The following is a 20,330-nucleotide window of genomic DNA, read 5'->3' as shown; positions in this document are numbered from 1 at the left end:
ATAATAACCAACTTAAATCATCATCAGCATCAGCAACGCATCGCCGGCCCACTCCACTCCTCTCAGAATGAGAAAGGTTTAGGCCATAGTCTGCCACGCTGGGCAAGTAGTGATTTGCAGACTTCACACACCTTTTTTTTTAAAGAATATTAGGTATCCATATCCAATAATGACTAATATTCCCCTTTTCACTCACACACTAAGCGTCAAGCTTGTGCTAGGGAGGAGGTACGATAATAGTGCAAGTTGCAACGGGTAGGGTTAGAACCGGCGACCTTTTGGATTTCAGTCCGCTCCTCTAACCGTTGAGCTATTGAGGCTTTGAGAACATTATGGAGAACTCTCAGGCATGCGAGATTCTCATGCATTACTTCATGATCAACCCATCGCCGGCTTACTACAGAGCACAGGTCTACTCTCAGAGTGAGAAGGGGTTTGGCCATAGTCTACCACGCTGGCCATGTGCGGATTGGTAGACTCCACACACCTTTGAGAACATTATGGAGAACTCTTTGGGATGCAGGTGTGCACGCAGTCATTACTTGGGCGCGATGTTTTCCTTCACCGTCAAAGTGATATTTAACTGGTTAAAACGCACATAACTCCGAAAAGTTAGAGGTGCGTGCCCGGGATCGAACCCCCGACCTCTGATTAGGAGGCGGACGTCCTAACCACTAGGCTATCACAGATCGTCTCCCGACAGTTCCTGAACAAATATTTAGGTAGTATTTTCAACTTTCAAAGTAAGATTACTATACCAAGTTGCGTATCATAATATGAAAGGCCTTACCCATACATTCTAAAACAGAGTTTTATTTATGTTATTGCGTAAAAGTTTTTGAATTTTATCATGCAAAATGTCGAAAAACATACCTTCGTACGGAACCCTCCCCGGTGTCCATGTCTGACTCGCACTTGGCTGGTTTTTTTTGTATTTTATCTTGTTTTTCTTTATGCACTATTTGTTAAAGGACTCAACAGACTCCGCTTATCCAAACTTGTTATCTACAACGGTAAAACAATAAAGGTTATTTCCATAATTTAGCCATTTCACTGCACCAAACAGATTGTTTGGTGCAGTTCCTCACTGGCTCCTCCTCACTCCGCCGCTGCGGACATGGACAAGCTGGACAAGGTTACCTTTCGAGTCAATGGCGTCAGCCATTCGGGTATGTATCTATACAAAAATAAATCTTTTCAAATATATCATCATCATCATAGGTCTTTTATAGGGACTTCTTTATCTTGCGCCGCTTGAATCCAGCGGCTCCCTGCAAATCGTCTGATGTCGTCCGTCGAACGCTGCGCCTACTAGTGTGAGGTCGCCATTCCAGCACCTTAGGACTGCCCATTGCTACTTCAGCTTCGCAAGCCGTTGAGCTATGTCGGTTACTCTAATTATACGGATCTCCTCATTCTGATTTGATCACGTAGAGAAACTCCGAGCATAGCTCTCTCCATCGCCCGCTGAGTGGCTGTGAGCTGTCTTGCGAGTGCGAAGCTCGCGCAACGAGGGCTCCGTACTACAGTCGTATTTTTTCGACATTTTGCACGATATTTTTTTTTTTTTTTTTTTTTTTATTAACTATCAAATATCGAACATTTTACAAATACTTTTAACACAACAAAAAAACCACTAAGGTTTAGTATGTTGCTTATCTTTCCGTCCATTAATCGATTTTGGGTATAGTGCTTCCATAAATAATATATACATTATGTATAGAAGCACTAGGGAGCGTTACATGATAATAATTTGTTATATTTAATTTTAATTAAATATAACAAATATATTTAATTTTAATTCAAAAACAATGATGCAAAAATATAAATAAAAATCTGTTTTAGAATGCACAGGTGAAGCCCTTTCATATGATACCCCACTTGATATAGTTTTCTCACTTCGAAAGTTAAAATTACTAATTATTAGTTCATGACCACAATTTAATTTTTTTGTGTTATGTATCAACAAATTCACGGTGTTCAGATTTTTCCCCTAATGCCAGCTATAAGACCCACTTTCCTGCCAAATTTCATGATTCTAGGTTAACGGGAAGTACCCTGTAGGTTTCTTGACAGACAGACAACAAAGTGATCCTATAAGGGTTCCTTTTTTCGTTTTGAGGTACGGAACCCTAAAAATGTATTGAAGATTTGTTCATTTTAGTTGGCAGTGAAGTCAGCTCCTCGGATACCCTCCTGGAGTACCTCCGGCGCACGCTGGAGCTCCGCGGGACCAAGTACAAGTGCCATGAAGGAGGCTGTGGTGCCTGCATCGTCAGCGCCGTCAGGAGCCCTGGCGCTGCACCGATGGGGGTCAACTCTGTATGTTTTTCTGAACTTTTATCATCATCATCATCATTTCAACTCGTCATCGCCGGCACTTTCACATCTATATTATATTACTTACTATATATTATTACTTATAATAAAACTGTAACAGGTCAAATTCTGTACATTGAAGATATTTTGAAAATTTTTTTCGAGGGCACTCTATAATCGATACTGAACCCAAAACTGTAATTTTTTCATTTTTGTCTGTCTGTCTGCCTGTCTGTCTGTCTGTATCACGGCCGCGCATCACGCTGAAACTACTGAATGGATTCCAATGAAACTTGGTACGATTTGAGGTTATACTATGAGGAAGAATATAGGATACTTTTTATCCCGAAATTCAGCATGGTTCCCGTAGGAGAGGGGATGAAAGGTAAAATGTATACTGAGTTGTAATTCATTAACGCGTAGTCCGATTTCATTCATTCTTTTTTTGTTAGAAAGGGGATATTTTAAAAATTAGACTGTTAGGCGGAACGATTTTCGCCGGGTCAGCTAGTTTATAATATTAAGTAGGACTAGCTGATGCCCGTGACTTCATCCGCGTGGATTCAAGTTTTAGGAAATCCCGTGAGAACTCTTAGAATTTCCGGGATAAGTAGTATATAGCCTGTCACTCTCCAGCTCTTAGACTATACACATGCGAAAAATCACGTAGCTCCGTCGCGTTGCTCGGCTGCGACGTGATTGAAGGACAAACCAACAAAAACAAACACACTTTCGCTTTTTAGGGTTCTGTACCTCAAAAGGAAAACGGAACCCTTATAGGATCACTTTGTTGTCTGTCTGTCGGTCGGTCTGTCAAGAAACCTACAGGGTACTTCCCTTTGACCTAGAATCATGAAATTTGGCAGCAAAGTGGGTCTTATAGCTGGCATTAAGGGAAAAATCTGAAAACTGTGAATTTGTAGTTACATAACACAAAAAAAAATTAAATTGTGGTCATGAACTAATAGTCAGTATTTTCAACTTTCGAAGTGAGAAAACTATATCAAGTGGGGTATCATATGAAAGGTCTTCACCTGTGCATTCTAAAACTGATTTTTATTTTTATGCATCATAGTTTTTGAGTTATCATGCAAAATGTCGAAAAAATACGACTGAACCCTCGTTGCGCGAGCCTGACTCGCACTTGGCCGGTTTTTTAATATGGGTTGTGATTATTTTCAGTGTATGGTGTCAATAACATCATGTCAGGACTGGGATATCGAAACCATCGAGAAGGTTGGCAACCGCTTGGATGGATACCATCCGCTGCAGAGGACCCTCGCGGAGACGAATGGCTCCCAGTGCGGGTACTGCTCCCCAGGGATGATCATGAATATGTACAGGTAAGGTCAAGAGTCTTCTTCGTTCTGGCATGTTCCAGAATTTAAATCCTAAACCACAACCTCTTCTAAATACGAAACCACAAGCATTTCGTTTAGGACTGTCATCCATGTCTTTTGGTATCCACAAGTATAGGGCGCGACAGGTCAAGATGGCAATTGGGGTATGAGGCGGGGGAATGCCCCGCACACCCGCATGTGTCCCGTTCTATTCCACGCTGGGCTAGCTCGGGCGCTGTGTCACGAAAAAGAAATTTATAGCTATCCTCTTCCTTAAATCAATGCTACCACATGAAGAAATATGCCATAGCCTATAGGGAAGCAAGCAGGTGATGTGGAGCTAAATTCAAATACACAAAACTTGGGTCCCAGGAGGTTAAGCTAAGAAAATAACTAATTAAGATGTAGCTTTGTTCAATGTAACATTCCCCAACGAACTGCACTTAAGTATACCAAGTAACAATAAATTACAGTAAAACGAAAAAGGCAAAAAAAAAGCTATTCATAGTACCGACCTACAAAAGTCTCCGACCACCTTGTCGGCGGAAAAGAGGATGGAACACATAAAAAAAACCGGCCAAGTGCGAATCAGGCTCGCACACTGAGGGTTCCGTACTATAGTCGTATTTTTCGACATTTTGCACGATAATTCAAAAACTATGATGCATAAAAGTAAATAAAAATCTGCTTTAGAATGCACAGATAAAGCCCTTTTATATGATACCCCACTTGATATAGTTATCTGACTTCGAATATTGAAAATACTAATTATTAATTCATAACCACAATTTAATTTTTTTTGTGTGATCTAACCCTAAATTCACGGTTTTCAGATTTTTCCCCTAAAGCCAGCTATAAGACCCACCTACCTGCCAAATTTCATGATTTAGGTCAACGGGAAGTACCCTGTAGGTTTCTTGACAGACCGACAGACAGACAGACAGACAACAAAGTGATCCTATAAGGGTTCCGTTTTTCCTTTTGATGTACAGAACCATAAAAATCACGTCAATCTATTGCACCGTTGCGACGTGATTGAAGGACAAACCAACAAACAAACACACTTTCGCATTTATAATAAGGATACTGATTATGACGTAACGTTTTTCAGTCTCTTACAATCAAAGCAACTTACAATGCTTGAGATAGAGAAGTCTCTTGGGAGCAACATCTGCAGATGTACAGGGTACAGGCCAATATTGGAAGCCTTCAAGAAGTTCGCGAGTGATGCGCCGATACCAACCTTGCTAGATATTGAAGACTTGAAACTTTGTGACAAAACTGGACAAGCGTGTTCCAAAGAAAAATGTGAACAATCCGATTGGTGCATGGTTTCCAGAAACGAACTGATTAATGAAGTGTTACATATCAAATTGAAGGATAATAGAGATTGGTATAGAGCTAATACTTTGTTAGACGTGTTTGATATTTGGAGGAAGAATGGCATAGAATCTTATATGTTGGTAGCTGGAAATACAGCCAAAGGTATGAATTATTCCATACTAATATTATAAATGCGAAAGTGTGTCTGTCTGTCTGTCTGCTAGCTTTTCACGGCCCATCCGTTCAACCGATTTTGTCGAAATTTGGTATCGATATAGTTTGCATCCTGGGGAAGGACATAAGCTACTTTTTATACCGGAAAATCAAAGAGTTCTCACGGGATTTTTAAAAACCTTAATCCACGCGGACGAAGTCACGGGCATCATCTAGTATTGCATATCTAAATATATAAAAGGAAAAGGTGACTGACTGACTGACTGACTGACTGAATGACTGACTGATCTATCAACGCACAGCTCAAACTACTGGACGGATCCGCCTGAAATTTGGCATGCAGATAGCTATTATGACGTAGGCATCCGCTAAGAAAGGATTTTTGATAATTCAACCCCTAAGGAGGTGAAATAGGGGTTTGAAATTTGTGTAGTCCACGCGGACGAAGTCGCGAGCATAAGCTAGTTTCTTATAAAAATGTAATCATAGAAAAATATCTCCGAGAATTAGAAAAGAAAATATTAATTGTTTGAAATGTTTTTATGTTTGTGTCTTTTGGTGTTAAAATCATGGGGCGAGGATGCTAGATTCTCTTTTAAAGATCTATTATCCCACTACCTGATGCCCGCGACTTCGTCCGCGTGGATTTACATTTTTCAAAATCCCGCGGGAACTCTTTAGTTTTCCGGTTTAAAAAGTAGCTTATGTGTTAATTCAAGATGTAATCTCTCTCCATTCCCAATTTCATTCAAATCCGTTCAGCCGTTTTTGCGTGATTGAGTAACAAACATTCAAACATCCACACATTCACACATCCACACTTTCACATTTATAATACCTATTAGAAGGATTAAATTAGAAGGATTTCAAGGAGTTCTAAGGTGACAGGAAAGCTATTAGTTAGGTAGTTGGCAGGTACGTAGCCTCGTTGTAGTGCTTATGTTTATTTGTTTCGTAAGTCTTCAATCTAAATATATATAATGAAAAGGTGACTGACTGACTGACTGACTGACTGACTGAATGACTGACTGACTGACTGATCTATCAACGCACAGCTCAAACTACTGGATGGATCGGGCTGAAATTTGGCGTGCAGATAGCTATTATGACGTAGGCATCCGCTAAGAAAGGATTTTTGAAAATTCAACCCCTAAAGGGGTGAAACAGGGGTTTGAAATTTGTGTAGTCCACGCGGACGAAGTCGCGAGCATTAGCTAGTCTATCTATATATATAAAAGGAAAAGGTGACTGACTGACTGACTGACTGACTGACTGACTGATCTATCAACGCACAGCTCAAACTACTGGACGGATCGGGCTGAAATTTGGCATGCAGATAGCTATTATGACGTAGGCATCCGCTAAGAAAGGATTTTTGAAAATTCAACTCTTAAGGGGGTGAAATAGGGGTTTGTAATTTTGTAGTCCACGCGGACGAAGTCGCGAGCATAAGCTAGTTAATTATATTTTATTATCTAGAAATGAAAATGTATTTACTACGTCCTTACATCATTCTATTACAGGAGTGAATTCAATACTGGAATATCCCAGATTACTGATCGATATCAGTTGCGTTCAAGAATTAAAAGGTTACTATGTAGACCAAAACCTGGTGATAGGAAGTGGAAATTCTCTAGCTGACGTAATAAATATATTCACAACAGTTGCTGAAAATGAAGGTTTTCAATACCTCAGTGTGCTCAATAATCATTTGCAGTTAATTGCACATACTACTATTAAAAATGTAAGTATTTTCGCGAAAGGGCTTGTAAATACAAGGTGTAACCAGAACGCTTTTTTTTTGTTTATTCAGATACAAGTTAGCCCTTGACTGCAATCTCACTTGGTGGGAAGTGATGATGCAGTCTAAGATGATAGCGGGCTAACCTGGAAGGGGTATGGCAGTTTTTATTAAACCCATACCCCTTTGGTTTCTACACGGCATCGTACCGGAGCGCTAAATCGCTTGGCGGCACGGCTTTGCCGGTAGGGTGGTAAAGCCTCCCACCAGACCAGACCAGAAATTTAGAAATTATAAAATTCCAAACCCCTGCCAGGAATCGAACCCGGGACCTCCCACTATTAAGACCACAGCGCTCACCACTGCGCCAGGGAGGTCGTCATACCAAACACTTAGCGTTATTGTTATACCTACTATCTAAACACAATCCAATACCAATAACCATTTGCCTCATTTTGTAGTTTTGTGATTTAGAATTTTTGAAACCCGCAATGTATAGCGTGCAAAAGACGGGTTAATTTTCACCCGTTTCGGGACGGGACAACTCGGCATCAACTCCGAGTGGCCTACTTTCGTAAAGTTTGTTGACCTCTAGCGTTAGTGAGATGTTTTATTTGCTATCGTAAACTTTTACAAAATTATAAGATTTTGTTGTATTTTTTTTTTCGCGGTTTTTTGTGCTATCATATCAGTATAATCATCAGTACCTTCACCTGTCTTTGTTTTTGGCAGCGTTTTGGTTACATCCTGTATACGTAGAGAATCTTGGGTAGTTATAGTTTCTACTGGTATAATAAATTAGAGTTTTAGTAGATCTTCGTCATCATAGACGTCCACTGCTGGACATAGGTCTCTTTAAATTACTCCCACACGCCATGGTCTTGTGCCACCTATGATGTCATCATCATCATCATGATCAACCCATCACCGGCTTACTACAGAGCGCGGGTCTCACCTCAGAGTGAGAAGGGTTTTGGCCATAGTCTACCACGCTGGCCATGTGCGGATTGGTAGACTTCACACACCTATGATTTGTACGAAGTGATAATTATGGTCTTCTAATGGTCTTTGGTGCCGCCTGCTCCAGCAGGTCCCTGCGACTTCGATGTTGTCTGTCTGTCTGTCTGTTGAAAGTTTACCATCTTTGCGCTTTCCAGTTGGAAATTCGTCGCCATTCGATCTTCAAATGTATATTATAATATATTCTGTAGAATATTATTTTTTACTTTATGAATTATCTAAATCCAGACATTTTATCTTCAGTTAGCAACGTTGGCTGGAAATTTGATGATAAAGAATCGATATCCCGATTTCAAGTCTGATATTAATATTCTACTCGAAACAGTTGGAGCTCAAATTACTATATGTGAGTAGAATTTAATTTAATTTAGAATCCACCGCGATTAATAGCCTCATCTGGTGACGGAAGGACTGGCTCATTTTTTGGGCAACGGATCAGCCTGTCTGTCCAGCGCAGAAATCCAGCCAGTATTCTTGGCACCATTTCACGCGGGTACGATTTGTACAGTAATTACATAACGCTAGCTTTAAGTTTTATTTAAATTAAAATAAAAGTAGAGTTTTAAACATAACCTGCATTTTAAGGGTGATGTTCAAAAGTTCATTCATTGATGAAAGGTATTTTGTGATCTTTATTTGTACATTTAACATATTTTCAGTGAAAAGTGATGGACAAAAGCAACTGATAACAGCGCAAGCTTTTCTGAAAGAAGATATGAAGGGGAAAATCCTCCTAAACGTAATTTTTCCACCGCTGAGTTTAGAAACCAAAATAGTAACATACAAGGTAAATGATAGATTAGAGATTTCAAGAAGACTTTACTTTAACTGTCAAAAGAAAACATGATCTACTCAACTTAAACTTCGACCGCGTGGATTACACAAACTTCAAACTCCTGTTTCACCCCCTTAGGGGTTGAATTTTCAAAATTTCCTTTCTTAGCGGATGCCTACGTCATAATAGCTATCTGCATGCCAAATTTCAGCCCGATCCGTCCAGCACTTGGAGCTGTGCGTTGATAGATCAGTCAGTCAGTCATATTTTTTTTAAGAATATTAGCCATGTTAAATGACTAATAGTCCCCTTTCCTCTCCAGCTAAGCGTCAGGCTTGTGCTAATATACATATATACACTAGCTTATGCCCGCGACTTCGTCGGCCTAGACTACATGAATTTCAAACCCCTATTTTATCCCCTTAGGGGTTGGATTTTCATAAATCCTTTCTTAGCGGATGCCTACGTTATAGCAGCTATCTGCATATTAAATTTCAGCCCGATCTGTCCAGTAGTTTAAGCTGTGCGTTGATAGATCGGTCAGTCAGTAAGTCAGTAGATTTTCAATTTCTAACAATTTATTTTCAGATAATGCCGCGATCCCAAAGCGTACATGCGCTAGTTCACGCTGGGTTCCTCTACAAACTAAGCGCAAACCATACAGTTCAAGATTGTAAAATTGTATATGGAGGTCTTTCTCCGAACTTTACTCGTGCGTTCAAAACAGAGCGCTTTCTGATCGGTAAAAATTTGTTCGTGAATGAAACCCTGAAACCCGCTCTGGACATGCTAAATAAAGAATTAGTGGTGGTAGAAAACTTGCCAGAACCACCAGTGAAGTACCGTCGGCAGGTGGCTCTGGGACTGTTCTATAAGGTAAACACAACCTTCACCAGGGTTGCTCTATCTCCTTTTTTTCTTGTTTTTCTCTATCTTCCCTTCTCAGCATTATGGCTCTCAGCATCTGACCGTATCTGTGCCACTCATTTTCGCTTGACACCATACGGGCTACCAGATTTTGGGCGTTGACACTGTCGCTTGCTCCCTGTGCTGCTTCTCTAAGATCCGCGCACGCGGGACACTCAAAAATTGCGTGTCTCCGGGTGTCTTCCTCTCCGCAAAAGTAGCAATTTTCAGTAGGCGCTTTCCCTATTGCGAAGAGGTAGGTGTTGAACACCCCGTGGCCGCTGAGTGCTTGTGTCAGCCAGCGGTCTACTTCCCCATGCTTCCTCGTGTGCCATTTTTCCAAGTCGGTAATGAGTTCTCTGGTCCAGGTCCCTTTGCCTGCTCCCGACCATTCCTTTACCCACTCCTTCAAGGTATCTTCTCGCACTTCTAAAAGTGTTTTCTCCTTGCTATCGAACAGCTTAGCACGGGCACGGTGAGAGCAACCAGAGGGTCAGCACGAAGTAATGTTACACGGTTCCGTGCTGATCTCGCAGAGGGGGAGGTCTTTTTAATCCGTGCGAGTCGGACACACCCTGTCGATAGACAGAAGTCCATTAGGGATTTTTCCTCTTCCTAGAAAAAAAAAAAAAAAAACCTTCACCAGGGGCTGGAGTGGTTAGCATTGTGGTCTTTATAACTGAGAGATCCTGAATTCGATTTCCAGTAAGAGATATTTAGGAATTTATTTATTTTCTTATTTGTCTTCAGTCTCGCTTGGTGGAAGGCTTTGACTGTAGTTAGCTACCACCACAGATAACTGAAACTGAGCCTCAATAGCTCAACCGGTAAAGGAGTGGACTGAAAACCGAAAGGTCGACAGTTCAAACCCCTCCCGTTGCACTATTCTCGTACCTACTCCTAGCACAAGCCTGACGCTTAGTTGGAGAGGAAAGGGGAATATTAGTCATTTAACATGGCTAATATTCTTTAAAAAAAAAAAAAAAAAAAACTTATCTGTGGTAACCACCGTACTGGCAAAGTTGTGATGACAATGGGTTTAGTATAAAATTGGCATATTATCCTCTTGAAGTTAGGTGTAGCCTATTTTTGCTAAGAAGTACTCGCAAATTATGCTCACTTTTATATTGATATTTTAAAATCTCTAAGAGTTATAATTTTAGAATAACTTATATTCTAGACTAGCTAACGCCCGCGACTTCATCCACGTGGTTTTAGAGTTTTAAAAATCTCGTGAGAACTCTTTGGTTTCGGGATTAAAAGTAGCCTATGTCCACTCTCCAGGTCTTTAACTATACCCATGCATAAAATCACGTCAATCGGTTGCTCCGTTGCAACGTGATTGAAGGACAAACCAACAAACAAATGCACTTAATATAATAATATGAGTAGCAATATACTTAGTTATTAAAAAGAGTTTAAGAACAATAATTCATCTGATGCGGTTATTTTCAGGGTCTCCTTTCGTTGTGTCCGCCCAATAAGATGAGCATTCGTTACCATTCTGGAGCCATCAACCTCAGAGACACCAGGCCGGTGTCGGAGGCACACCAAGTGTTCGACACTAACCCAGAGATGTGGCCATTAAACAAACCTATGCCCAAAGTCGATGCGTTGGTGAGTGAGCAGCTGAGTTTTTTTTTTCAGACAATTAAAAAAAATCAAAATCAAAACCGGTTCGGAATGCAGGAAAAGTTGCATCAATAAGACCAACAGTGGTAATAAGTAACCACTAGTACTTAGTTAAGACGTCGGTCTTGTATTCAGGAGGTCGCTTTTAATCCCGGGCACGCACCTCTAGCTTTTGATCCCGGGCACGCACCTCTAGCTTTTGATCCCGGGCACGCACCTCTAGCTTTTGATCCCGGGCACGCACCTCTAGCTTTTGATCCCGGGCACGCACCTCTAGCTTTTGATCCCGGGCACGCACCTCTAGCTTTTGATCCCGGGCACGCACCTCTAGCTTTTGAGAATTAAGTATATACGTTTTAGGCAATTCAATATTATCACTTGCTTTAACGGTAAAGAAAAACATCCTGAGGAAACCTGCATGTTGCAATGTTCTCAAAGATGTGTACTGTCTGCCGATTCGCATTGGGCCAGACTATGGCCTATGGTCTTAAGTCCATCTCATGTTAATTTGAGCGTCAATTGCTCTACGAGACACAGTAGCCCAAAGCCTTTGATCTCGTGGTAAATGTCCCGATATTACTATGGAAATTCCGGGACACTCGTTACCGGTTACCGCATGACTGCTCTATCTAGACGACTCCGTCGAACCTTTGGATGGTAATAACGTACCATCCTGACTCTGTGAATGATAGCTTTCGAGCTCATTAGCCATTTACTTTTAATACATTGAAGGCTTTGTATTAAAAAAATTAAAAAAAAAATTAATATCACTCAATGAAGCGGAAATGTAGAACTAACTAAGTGTCAAATGAGCCTAAGCTCATTTTATAGCTGCTATTATTCAGTAAGAGCTTCCGAGACGGCGACTTGACGTCAAGCACGTAGATTGCTTGATGCGCGTTTGATGCGCCCGTCAAGCGGCTTGATAAACACTGAGTTAGCGAATCACGCCGCTAGTGAAATAGTACGAAAAATCTATTGTGTAGATCCAATGTGCCGGAGAAGCCAAGTATACGGATGATCTTCCAGCACTCCCGGGGGAAGTGTTCCTGGCGTTCGTTCTGGCTAAAGTTCCGCTTGCAACTATAAAGACGATCGATCCTGCTCAAGCTTTGGTAAGACTTTTATTAACTCTCTCTTTCTCTGCGACGTGTTCCTCATTGTTGAAGGTGATAACCCCTTCCTAATTTTTTTTGGGATGGGATAAAAATGCAGTTATCTTCCAAATCCTACTCGATAGAAAGATTACAGAGTACGATTTTAACTCTTTGATATTAAGTAGGTACGATTATTATCAGGTGTTAGTGACAGACGCTTGCTTTAACGGTGAAGGAAAACATCGCGTGGAAACCTGCATGCCTGATAGTTCTCCATAGTTTTAAATACATATCAAAATTGCGGAACCGGCAGGATTCGAACCTGCCGGTTCTCCTGGGATCGCGCCCTAGGATCTACAAAGCCGAAATCTCATTCTAAAGGTCAATGTTCGATATTTCTTGCCGGATCCTGTATTTCCTTCTTGGTTTTGTTTCTCTCCTTCTCTTTCTCTCTTAGTTGATTACAATTTGTTTTGTTTTTTACAAATACAAATTATTTATTTGCTCATTGTAGGTTACATTAATAAGTTGTTAACTACAATTGTTTTTGTTTCGAGCTACAATCTGTCATACCATGGCGTGCAAATTTGAAATCTTAAAATACAAAATATAGAATTACTAGCTTATGCTCGCGACTTCATCCGCGTGGACTACACAAATTTCAAACCCCTATTTCACCCCCTTAGGGGTTGAAATTTCAAAAATCCTTTCTTAGCGGATGCCTACGTCATAATAGCTATCTGCATGCCAAATTTCAGCCCGATCCGTCCAGTAGTTTAAGCTGTGCGTTGATAGATCAGTCAGTCAGTCAGTCAGTCATTCAGTCAGTCAGTCAGTCAGTCACCTTTTCCTTTTATATATTTAGATTAATAGGAATCCTTACTATTATTGTTGTGAGGATATTTACCTTATATATTACTTTGTAACTTTCCAGAGTGTACCCGGGGTTGTAGCGTTCTATTCGGCGGCAGATATACCGGGAGTAAATAGTTACATACCAGCACCCAATAATTTCAATACAGTCGATGAAGAATTGTTTTGCAACGGTGAAGTCAAATACTATGATCAGCCTCTAGGTGTTATTGTAGCTGAATCCCAAGCAATAGCTGCCAAAGCTGCTACTTTAGTGCATGTTGAATATATTAACATAAGAAAACCAGTTATTGATTTACAAAAAGCCAAAAATGATCCAACTCGTGTCAAAGTTTTCTCATCAATTGAAGCAACAAGTAGAGGAACTGATGTCACTAAAGTAATTAAAGGGAGTAATACCGTTTATGGGCAGTATCATTTTCCTATGGAGACCATGGCTGCAGTGGTACATCCTACGGAAGAAGGATTGAAGATCTATGCCACGACGCAGTGGACGGATTTAACACAACAAGCTACGTCGAGGGTTCTAAAATTGGACCAAAGCAGGTAATCACACACTGTATTTATAGTGTTTCTATCGTGGAAGACAGAACTTTTCAAGTTAATTAGCTTATTTTAAATTGACATAAACAACTTTTGAAGCCATTTTTCACACGTATCTATTTTTTCTTCGACAATATTTCGATAATTGTCTTTTATATCTCCACAATCACAATAATAATATTAAGCCACAAAAATTTAGTTTTTTATCAACATCATTGCATTTATTTCGTTTTGTCTATTAAGTTGTACTTTATTAAACACTAGCTTGTACCCACGTCTCTGTTCGCGTGGACTACATAAATTCAATCCCTCATTTTTCCCCTTTAAGGGTTGAATTTTCAAAAATCGTTTCTTGGCAAATGTGTACGTTGTAATAACTATCTGCATGCCAAATTTCAGCCCGATCCGTCCATTAGTTTGAGCTGTGCGTTGATAGATCAGTCAGTCACCTTTGTGACCAGTGAGTTTGTTGTGGGCTCTTCTTAGACTTGGGCGCGTTTGGAAACCTCGTAGCTTTAGTTATAAGTTCGTAATTAATTATCACCACCATATCATCTTACAAATTAACAATTTTGACTATCAGTAAGCTTAACATGCTACCTATCTTCTTTTCTATCTATACTCTATACTATTATATAAAGAGGTAATGTCGTTAAGTTTGTTTGCAGGGGGTAATCTTTGGAACTACTGAACCGATTTTAAAAATTCTTTCACCAGTAGAAAGCTACATTATTCCTGAGTGACATAGGCTATACGGGGTCTTTAAAAACCTAAATCTACGCGGGCGAAGCCGCGGGGATCAGCTCAGCTCAGTAATATATAAAAATGAATCACTGAATGTGTTGCTGATCGCAAATCTCGAGAACAGCAGCTAATTCTTTTTTTATAATATTCCTTGAAGTACGAGGATGGTTCTTACGGAGAGAAAATTTTTTAAAATTCCTGAAAGAATCGACTGTTAGGCGGTACGAAGTTCGCCGGGGCAGCTAGTTCTAAATAAATGATTTGACTTTGACTTTTCGTTTTATATATTTAGAAGAAGATTAAATACTTTTTTCAGGGTCGATGTTTTCGTCCGACGACTCGGCGGCGGCTTTGGTTATAAATTAACCCGCTCCACACAAGTTGCAGTGGCCGCTGCTCTCGCTGCTTTCAAGCTCAATCGACCCTGTCGTTTCATCAATCCCCTGAACATTAATATGAGAGCCAGTGGAAAGCGAGCTCCAGCTCACAGAGATTTTGAGGCAAGTCTTTAACAGCAAGCAACACTGAGAATAGGGCAGGTTTATTTAGCTTCATCATGATCAACCCATCGCCGGCTCACTACAGAGCACGAGTCTCCTCTCAGAGTGAGAAGGGTTTTGACCATAGTTTACCTCGCTGGCCATGTCCGGATTGGTAGACTTCACACACCTTTGAGAACATTATGGAGAACTCTCAGGCATGCAGGTTTCCTCGCGATGTTTTCCTTCACCGTTAAAGCAAGTGATATTTAATTAATTAAAACGCACATAGCTCCGAAAAGTTGCTTGCCCGGAATCGAATCCCCGACCTCCGATTAGAAGGCGGACGTCCTAACCACTAGGCTATCACAGCTTTTTATTTAGCTTAGTGTATCGAGAAAGAGCTTTATTACTGTAAAGCAACGTTAGCTGCCACGGAACCAATAAATCAAAATTATAGCGTTTTAAAAATAAAATGTTATATTTATAAACAAAAATTACGTATAATTTTTGGAAATTATGACTATCTACATAATAGGAAACTACAGTTTCCCATTACAACTAAGAAATATAGATGTAACAGTTTTTTTTTTCTATAGGAAAATTGTATCTAGTCGTGATTCCATCTCATATGAAATCAGGTAAAAGATCCATAACGGTATTAGATATTCATACGAGTAGCTTTCATACAAAAAGCTTCCAAAAGTCGCATTTTGCATAATATGAGCGTGTTAAAGACAAATGTAATCCTATTGATTCAATAAATGAATGCTGAAAGAACACGTGAACAAAGTGTCATATCTCAAATCAAGAAAGACTAAGATGCGTCAGTGGACAATTTCTTAGTATATAAGATAATTTATAAGTTTAGGTTAAAATAAAATTACTTATTGGTCATACATTAGGCTAGATCGTAATATAATTGAGTAGCTTATTGGCACTCAACAATAAGGAAAAAAATAAAAAATAAAAAAATGAATAATGGCAATTTACTGTCATCTTTTCCTAGGTTGGAGTTAACGCTAAAGGAGTAATTCAATACGTTACTTGTGATTTATACAGTGACGACGGCTATATTAAAAACGAGCCTCTATTGAATCTAGGTCTTGATTGTTACTACAATTGCTACAAGAAGGGTCCATGGAAGTACACAGCTTATACTGCTGTTACCGACACTGCTTCAAATACATGGTGTAGATCACCTGGTACGTATAATGGTTAAAAAAATATCATCATCATCATCATCACGATCAACCCATCGTCGGCTCACTACAGAGCACGGGTCTCCTCTCAGAGTGAGAAGAGTTTTGGCCATAGTCTACCACGCTGGCCATGTGCGGATTGGAGAACATTATGGAAGACTCTCAGACATGCAGGTTTCCTCACGATGTTTTCCTTCACCGTTGCAAGTGATATTTAATTAAATAAAACTCACATAACTCGGAAAAGTTAGAGGTGCGTGCCCGGTATCGAACTCCTGACCTCCGATTAGAAGGCGGACATCCTAACTACTAGGCAATCACAGGCTTTGGCAAAAAAATATGCATAATATAAATCTTTCATCAATTTAATGATTAAATGTTACTTGAACAGGTACCCTAGAAAATATTGCAATGGGTGAACTGATGATAGAAAAAATAGCTTTTGAACTAAATTTAGATCCGCTTGATGTAGCTTTAGCAAACTTGGATATGGAGAAACATAGTGATATAAAGGATATGACTGAAACGATAAAAAATAACGCGCAATATTATGAGCGCAAGATAGCAGTTGAAACATTTAATAAAAATAATAGATGGAAGAAACGTGGGCTAAGATTTTGTTTCATTAACTGGACTCCATACGGATACCTTAACTTTGACGTAAATATGACTCTGTATTCAGATGACGGTACCGTCGTTATAACACATTCTGGAGTAGAAATGGGCCAAGGTGTTAATACGAAGGCAATTCAAACTTGTGCATATTTATTGAAAATACCAGTTGAAAAGATTCAGATAAAGCCTAATGATACTGTGATTGCACCCAATGCTGGTTTCACTGGCGGCAGTTTAACAACTCAGCACATTACGTTTGCACTAAAAAGATGTTGCAATGAACTGTTAACTAGACTTGAACCTATAAGACAACAGATGACCAATCCTACTTGGGCAGAGTTGGCGAAAAAAGCTTATGACTCGCAGGTTGACTTACAAGTACATGGTTACACTACTTCAGCTGATGTAGTGGATTATACTGTAGGTGGAGTAGCATTAGCAGAAGTTGAAATAGACGTTTTAACGGGTGAATCGCAAATTATACAAGTTGATATTGTTCAAGATGTTGGTATGAGTTTTAACCCTGATTTGGATATTGGACAGGTGAGGTTTTTAAAAACTATTAAATTAATCAGTAATTAAGTTTATAATAATAGTCACTCAGGGAGTGATGGAAAACGCTATGTTTGGAGTTTCTCTATAAGGTCAAATCAGAAAAAAGGAGAACAGAGTAACCGATATAGCTTATGGTTGTGAAGCTGAATTGGCTATTGCCAATCTGTTCTCTCTGTTCAGGTGTTGTGATCTGGCTTTCAAACTATGTGCCCTGCCTATTGGCAGGGCACATAGTTTGAAAGCCAGATCACATAATTACAGTATTTGGCAAATAAAAATATGAATAATGAATACGAAAAAAAGTCGGTAGACATTGGGATCATAAGGTGCTGGAATGGTGACCCTGACCTGGTGAATGGTGGTTGGAAGAAACTTTACTAGATGGACAGACGACATCAGACGAGCCGATGTGTGGAAGTTCCTACAAGAAACCTATGTCCAGAGGTGCTCGTCAATCGATTGATAATGATGATAATGATGATGAAGATTTTAATATTTTTATCCATTAACAACTTTTTGCCCGTTTGCAACAGGTTGAAGGTGCATTTATAATGGGAGTCGGTTACTGGACATGCGAGAATTTGGTTTACGAGCCGAACACCGGGGAGTTGTTGACTAACCGTACGTGGGAATACTGGGTCCCCCAAGCCTTGGACATTCCGCAAAATATGAGGATATACTTTAAGAAGCGAAGTTATAGTAGTGATGTCGTCTTTGGGTCTAAAGGTGAGTTTTGTGAAACTGTGATATTCGCGTACCTAAAGTTATTACTCTCTGTTTTTTAATGTGTAGACCAGCGTTTCAGAGAAAACCAGGTTAACTGAAGCAATCGACATATTTGAACAATTGACTAGTAGAATTAGACTATAATGTATGAGACTAGACTATAAATCAAACATAACTATAATATTGGATTAGACTATAAATCTTGATGAAACTAGTCTTGTGCCTGACGATAATTCATAATATTGTCTAGGTTGGAGCATGCTTGCATGTAAGATGCCTATGCTTTGAAGGTATTTAGGTTGCAGGAAACACGGATGCTGGAAGGGCATTCCACACCTTAACGGTTCGTTTCAAAAACGTTGCAAAAACGTTTTGTGCAAGTGAATTGAATGTCAACCACATAAGGATGCCAACGTTCATGGTTTCTCGCTATTTTGTGGTGGTTGTGGAGGAGGAATGGTGAAGGAGAAACAAGGTTGTGGAGTTCCTAAGCACACTCTCCAAAGTAAATCCGATACAAGACCGATAAGCAGACGACATTGCGTCGGTGTTGTAAGCTGAGCAATTTCTTTTGCGGAGTGATCACCAAATTGTTCGAGCGTGGCGTTCTATCGAGTCTCAATTTGATTTTAATCGTTATGAGAAACAATTATTATGAGAAAACAAAAAAAATCTTATTTTGTAACTAGCTTATTTATGCTCGCGACTTCGTCCGCAAGGACTACATAAATTTCAACCCCCAATTTTACTCCCTGGGTTGAATTTACAAAAATCCCTTCTTAGTGGATGCCTACGTCCATAATAGCTATCTGCATGCCCAGCCCAATATGTCCACTAGTTTCAGTTGTGCGTTGATAGATCAGTCAGTCAGTCGGTCTCTCGTTTCTCAACACGAGAATAATTTCAAAGCTCTGTTCTAGGTGTCGGTGAGCCAGGTTCATGTCTGGGTATTGTTGTACCTTTTGCGATGAAAGCAGCGATAACAGCCGCACGCCTGGATTCCGGGATACCAGCTACACAGTGGTTCCAGATAGGTAACATTACTTAGAACTTACGTCTTTATAGTTTTCGGCTGTGCATTCATCTATTTCAAATTGTAGACGAGTGCTTGTGTACACACAATCCAACTAGGTAGGTCCAATTTGAAGGAAAAGTAGCTGCTGAATCAAACTCGGCTGGGTTCGGGTAACTTCGATAACTTCGACATTGCCCCTTCCCCATTCCAACTACTGGAGGTGGACAGATGACATCAAACGTCACAAAGAGTTACTGGATTCTGTCTGTCTGCTTGTCAAGACCCGTCAAGGGAATTAAATGTTTTTGTACAATGATACAGAACCTTTCATATGCAGATCCGACTTGTTAATTTGACTTGACTAATTTTCTTGTTTGTCCAGCAATGAGGAGGTTTCCCGGCAACGTTTGAGACAATTTTCATAGATGGCGCTGAATATATGACCACCACTAAAGACGACGAAAAATAATACCTATATCTATATCATATATGCTTTAATTTTTTAAATTTAAATCGGTTGCGAAATTAATTAATTACCTATTATAGTTCACAGATTTTGTGGGGAAGAAACTTAAGGAAAATTGCAGTGCACGCTAGCTCTTACTCTTCATCTATATCATTGATTGACACGACCTAAACATTAAAGCATAGATCATAAAGGTATTATTTTTCCTCTTTCGTGGCGACCTATGCGAAATATTCAAGAGACATCTATGAAAATTTTATTGAAGCTGTCCCTGAAACTTCCTCATTAAGTTAACAATTTCAAGTTATCTAAATTTTCTATCTAATCGTTAATTTTTTTCCAGATGGACCGTATACTGTGGACAAGATTTGTACGGCGACTGCTACGAGATTAGATGAATTTAGATTTTAATAAAGAAGAAATGAGTTTTGCTTTTAACACGTTTCTTGTGCTGATTTCATCTACAAGAGATTATTGTTCAGTTATCAACGTCATCATTTAGTTTACAACACTACTACGTACTAACAAGTTATAATAATTATTTCTTTGTGATTACGACTTTAAGGTTTATTTATTGTGTAATAATAATATTTTATTCTTTACTTGCATTTACCACTTTTGCAGATTTAACTATTCTGAGATATTTTTGTTTTTAGATGTTTCACTTCACATAATATATTTAGTACTTAACAACTGGTGATTGGCATTTTTTTATAGCAACAGTTAATTATTAATATTGTTCTCTTTGTTTGGTTTATTTATTTTTTACTTCGTACATTGATAAA

The 20,330-nt window shown here is 39.5% G+C and overlaps 1 protein-coding gene across 1 annotated transcript; it reads left to right on the top strand.

Moving 5' to 3' along the window:
• The first annotated feature begins 349 nt into the window (after positions 1-349).
• Positions 350-19,962, top strand: LOC117989672 (uncharacterized). Its single transcript, XM_034977064.2, has 18 exons — positions 350-423; positions 1,081-1,169; positions 2,165-2,322; positions 3,502-3,662; positions 4,771-5,144; positions 6,680-6,900; positions 8,161-8,263; positions 8,577-8,704; positions 9,281-9,568; positions 11,054-11,215; positions 12,217-12,345; positions 13,262-13,746; positions 14,804-14,987; positions 15,976-16,171; positions 16,560-17,326; positions 17,872-18,064; positions 18,985-19,098; positions 19,889-19,962. Exons 1-18 carry the CDS (start codon positions 350-352, stop codon positions 19,954-19,956), a joined length of 3,894 nt encoding a protein of 1,297 aa, XP_034832955.2. The 3' UTR covers positions 19,957-19,962.
• The last annotated feature ends 368 nt before the right edge of the window (positions 19,963-20,330 follow it).

This window comes from Maniola hyperantus, chromosome 16, assembly GCF_902806685.2.
Source record: "Maniola hyperantus chromosome 16, iAphHyp1.2, whole genome shotgun sequence".
Classification (NCBI taxonomy): Eukaryota; Metazoa; Arthropoda; class Insecta; order Lepidoptera; family Nymphalidae; genus Maniola; species Maniola hyperantus.
The sequence above is the reverse complement of the archived record's forward strand: the minus strand, read 5'-3'. Positions and strand labels throughout refer to the sequence as shown.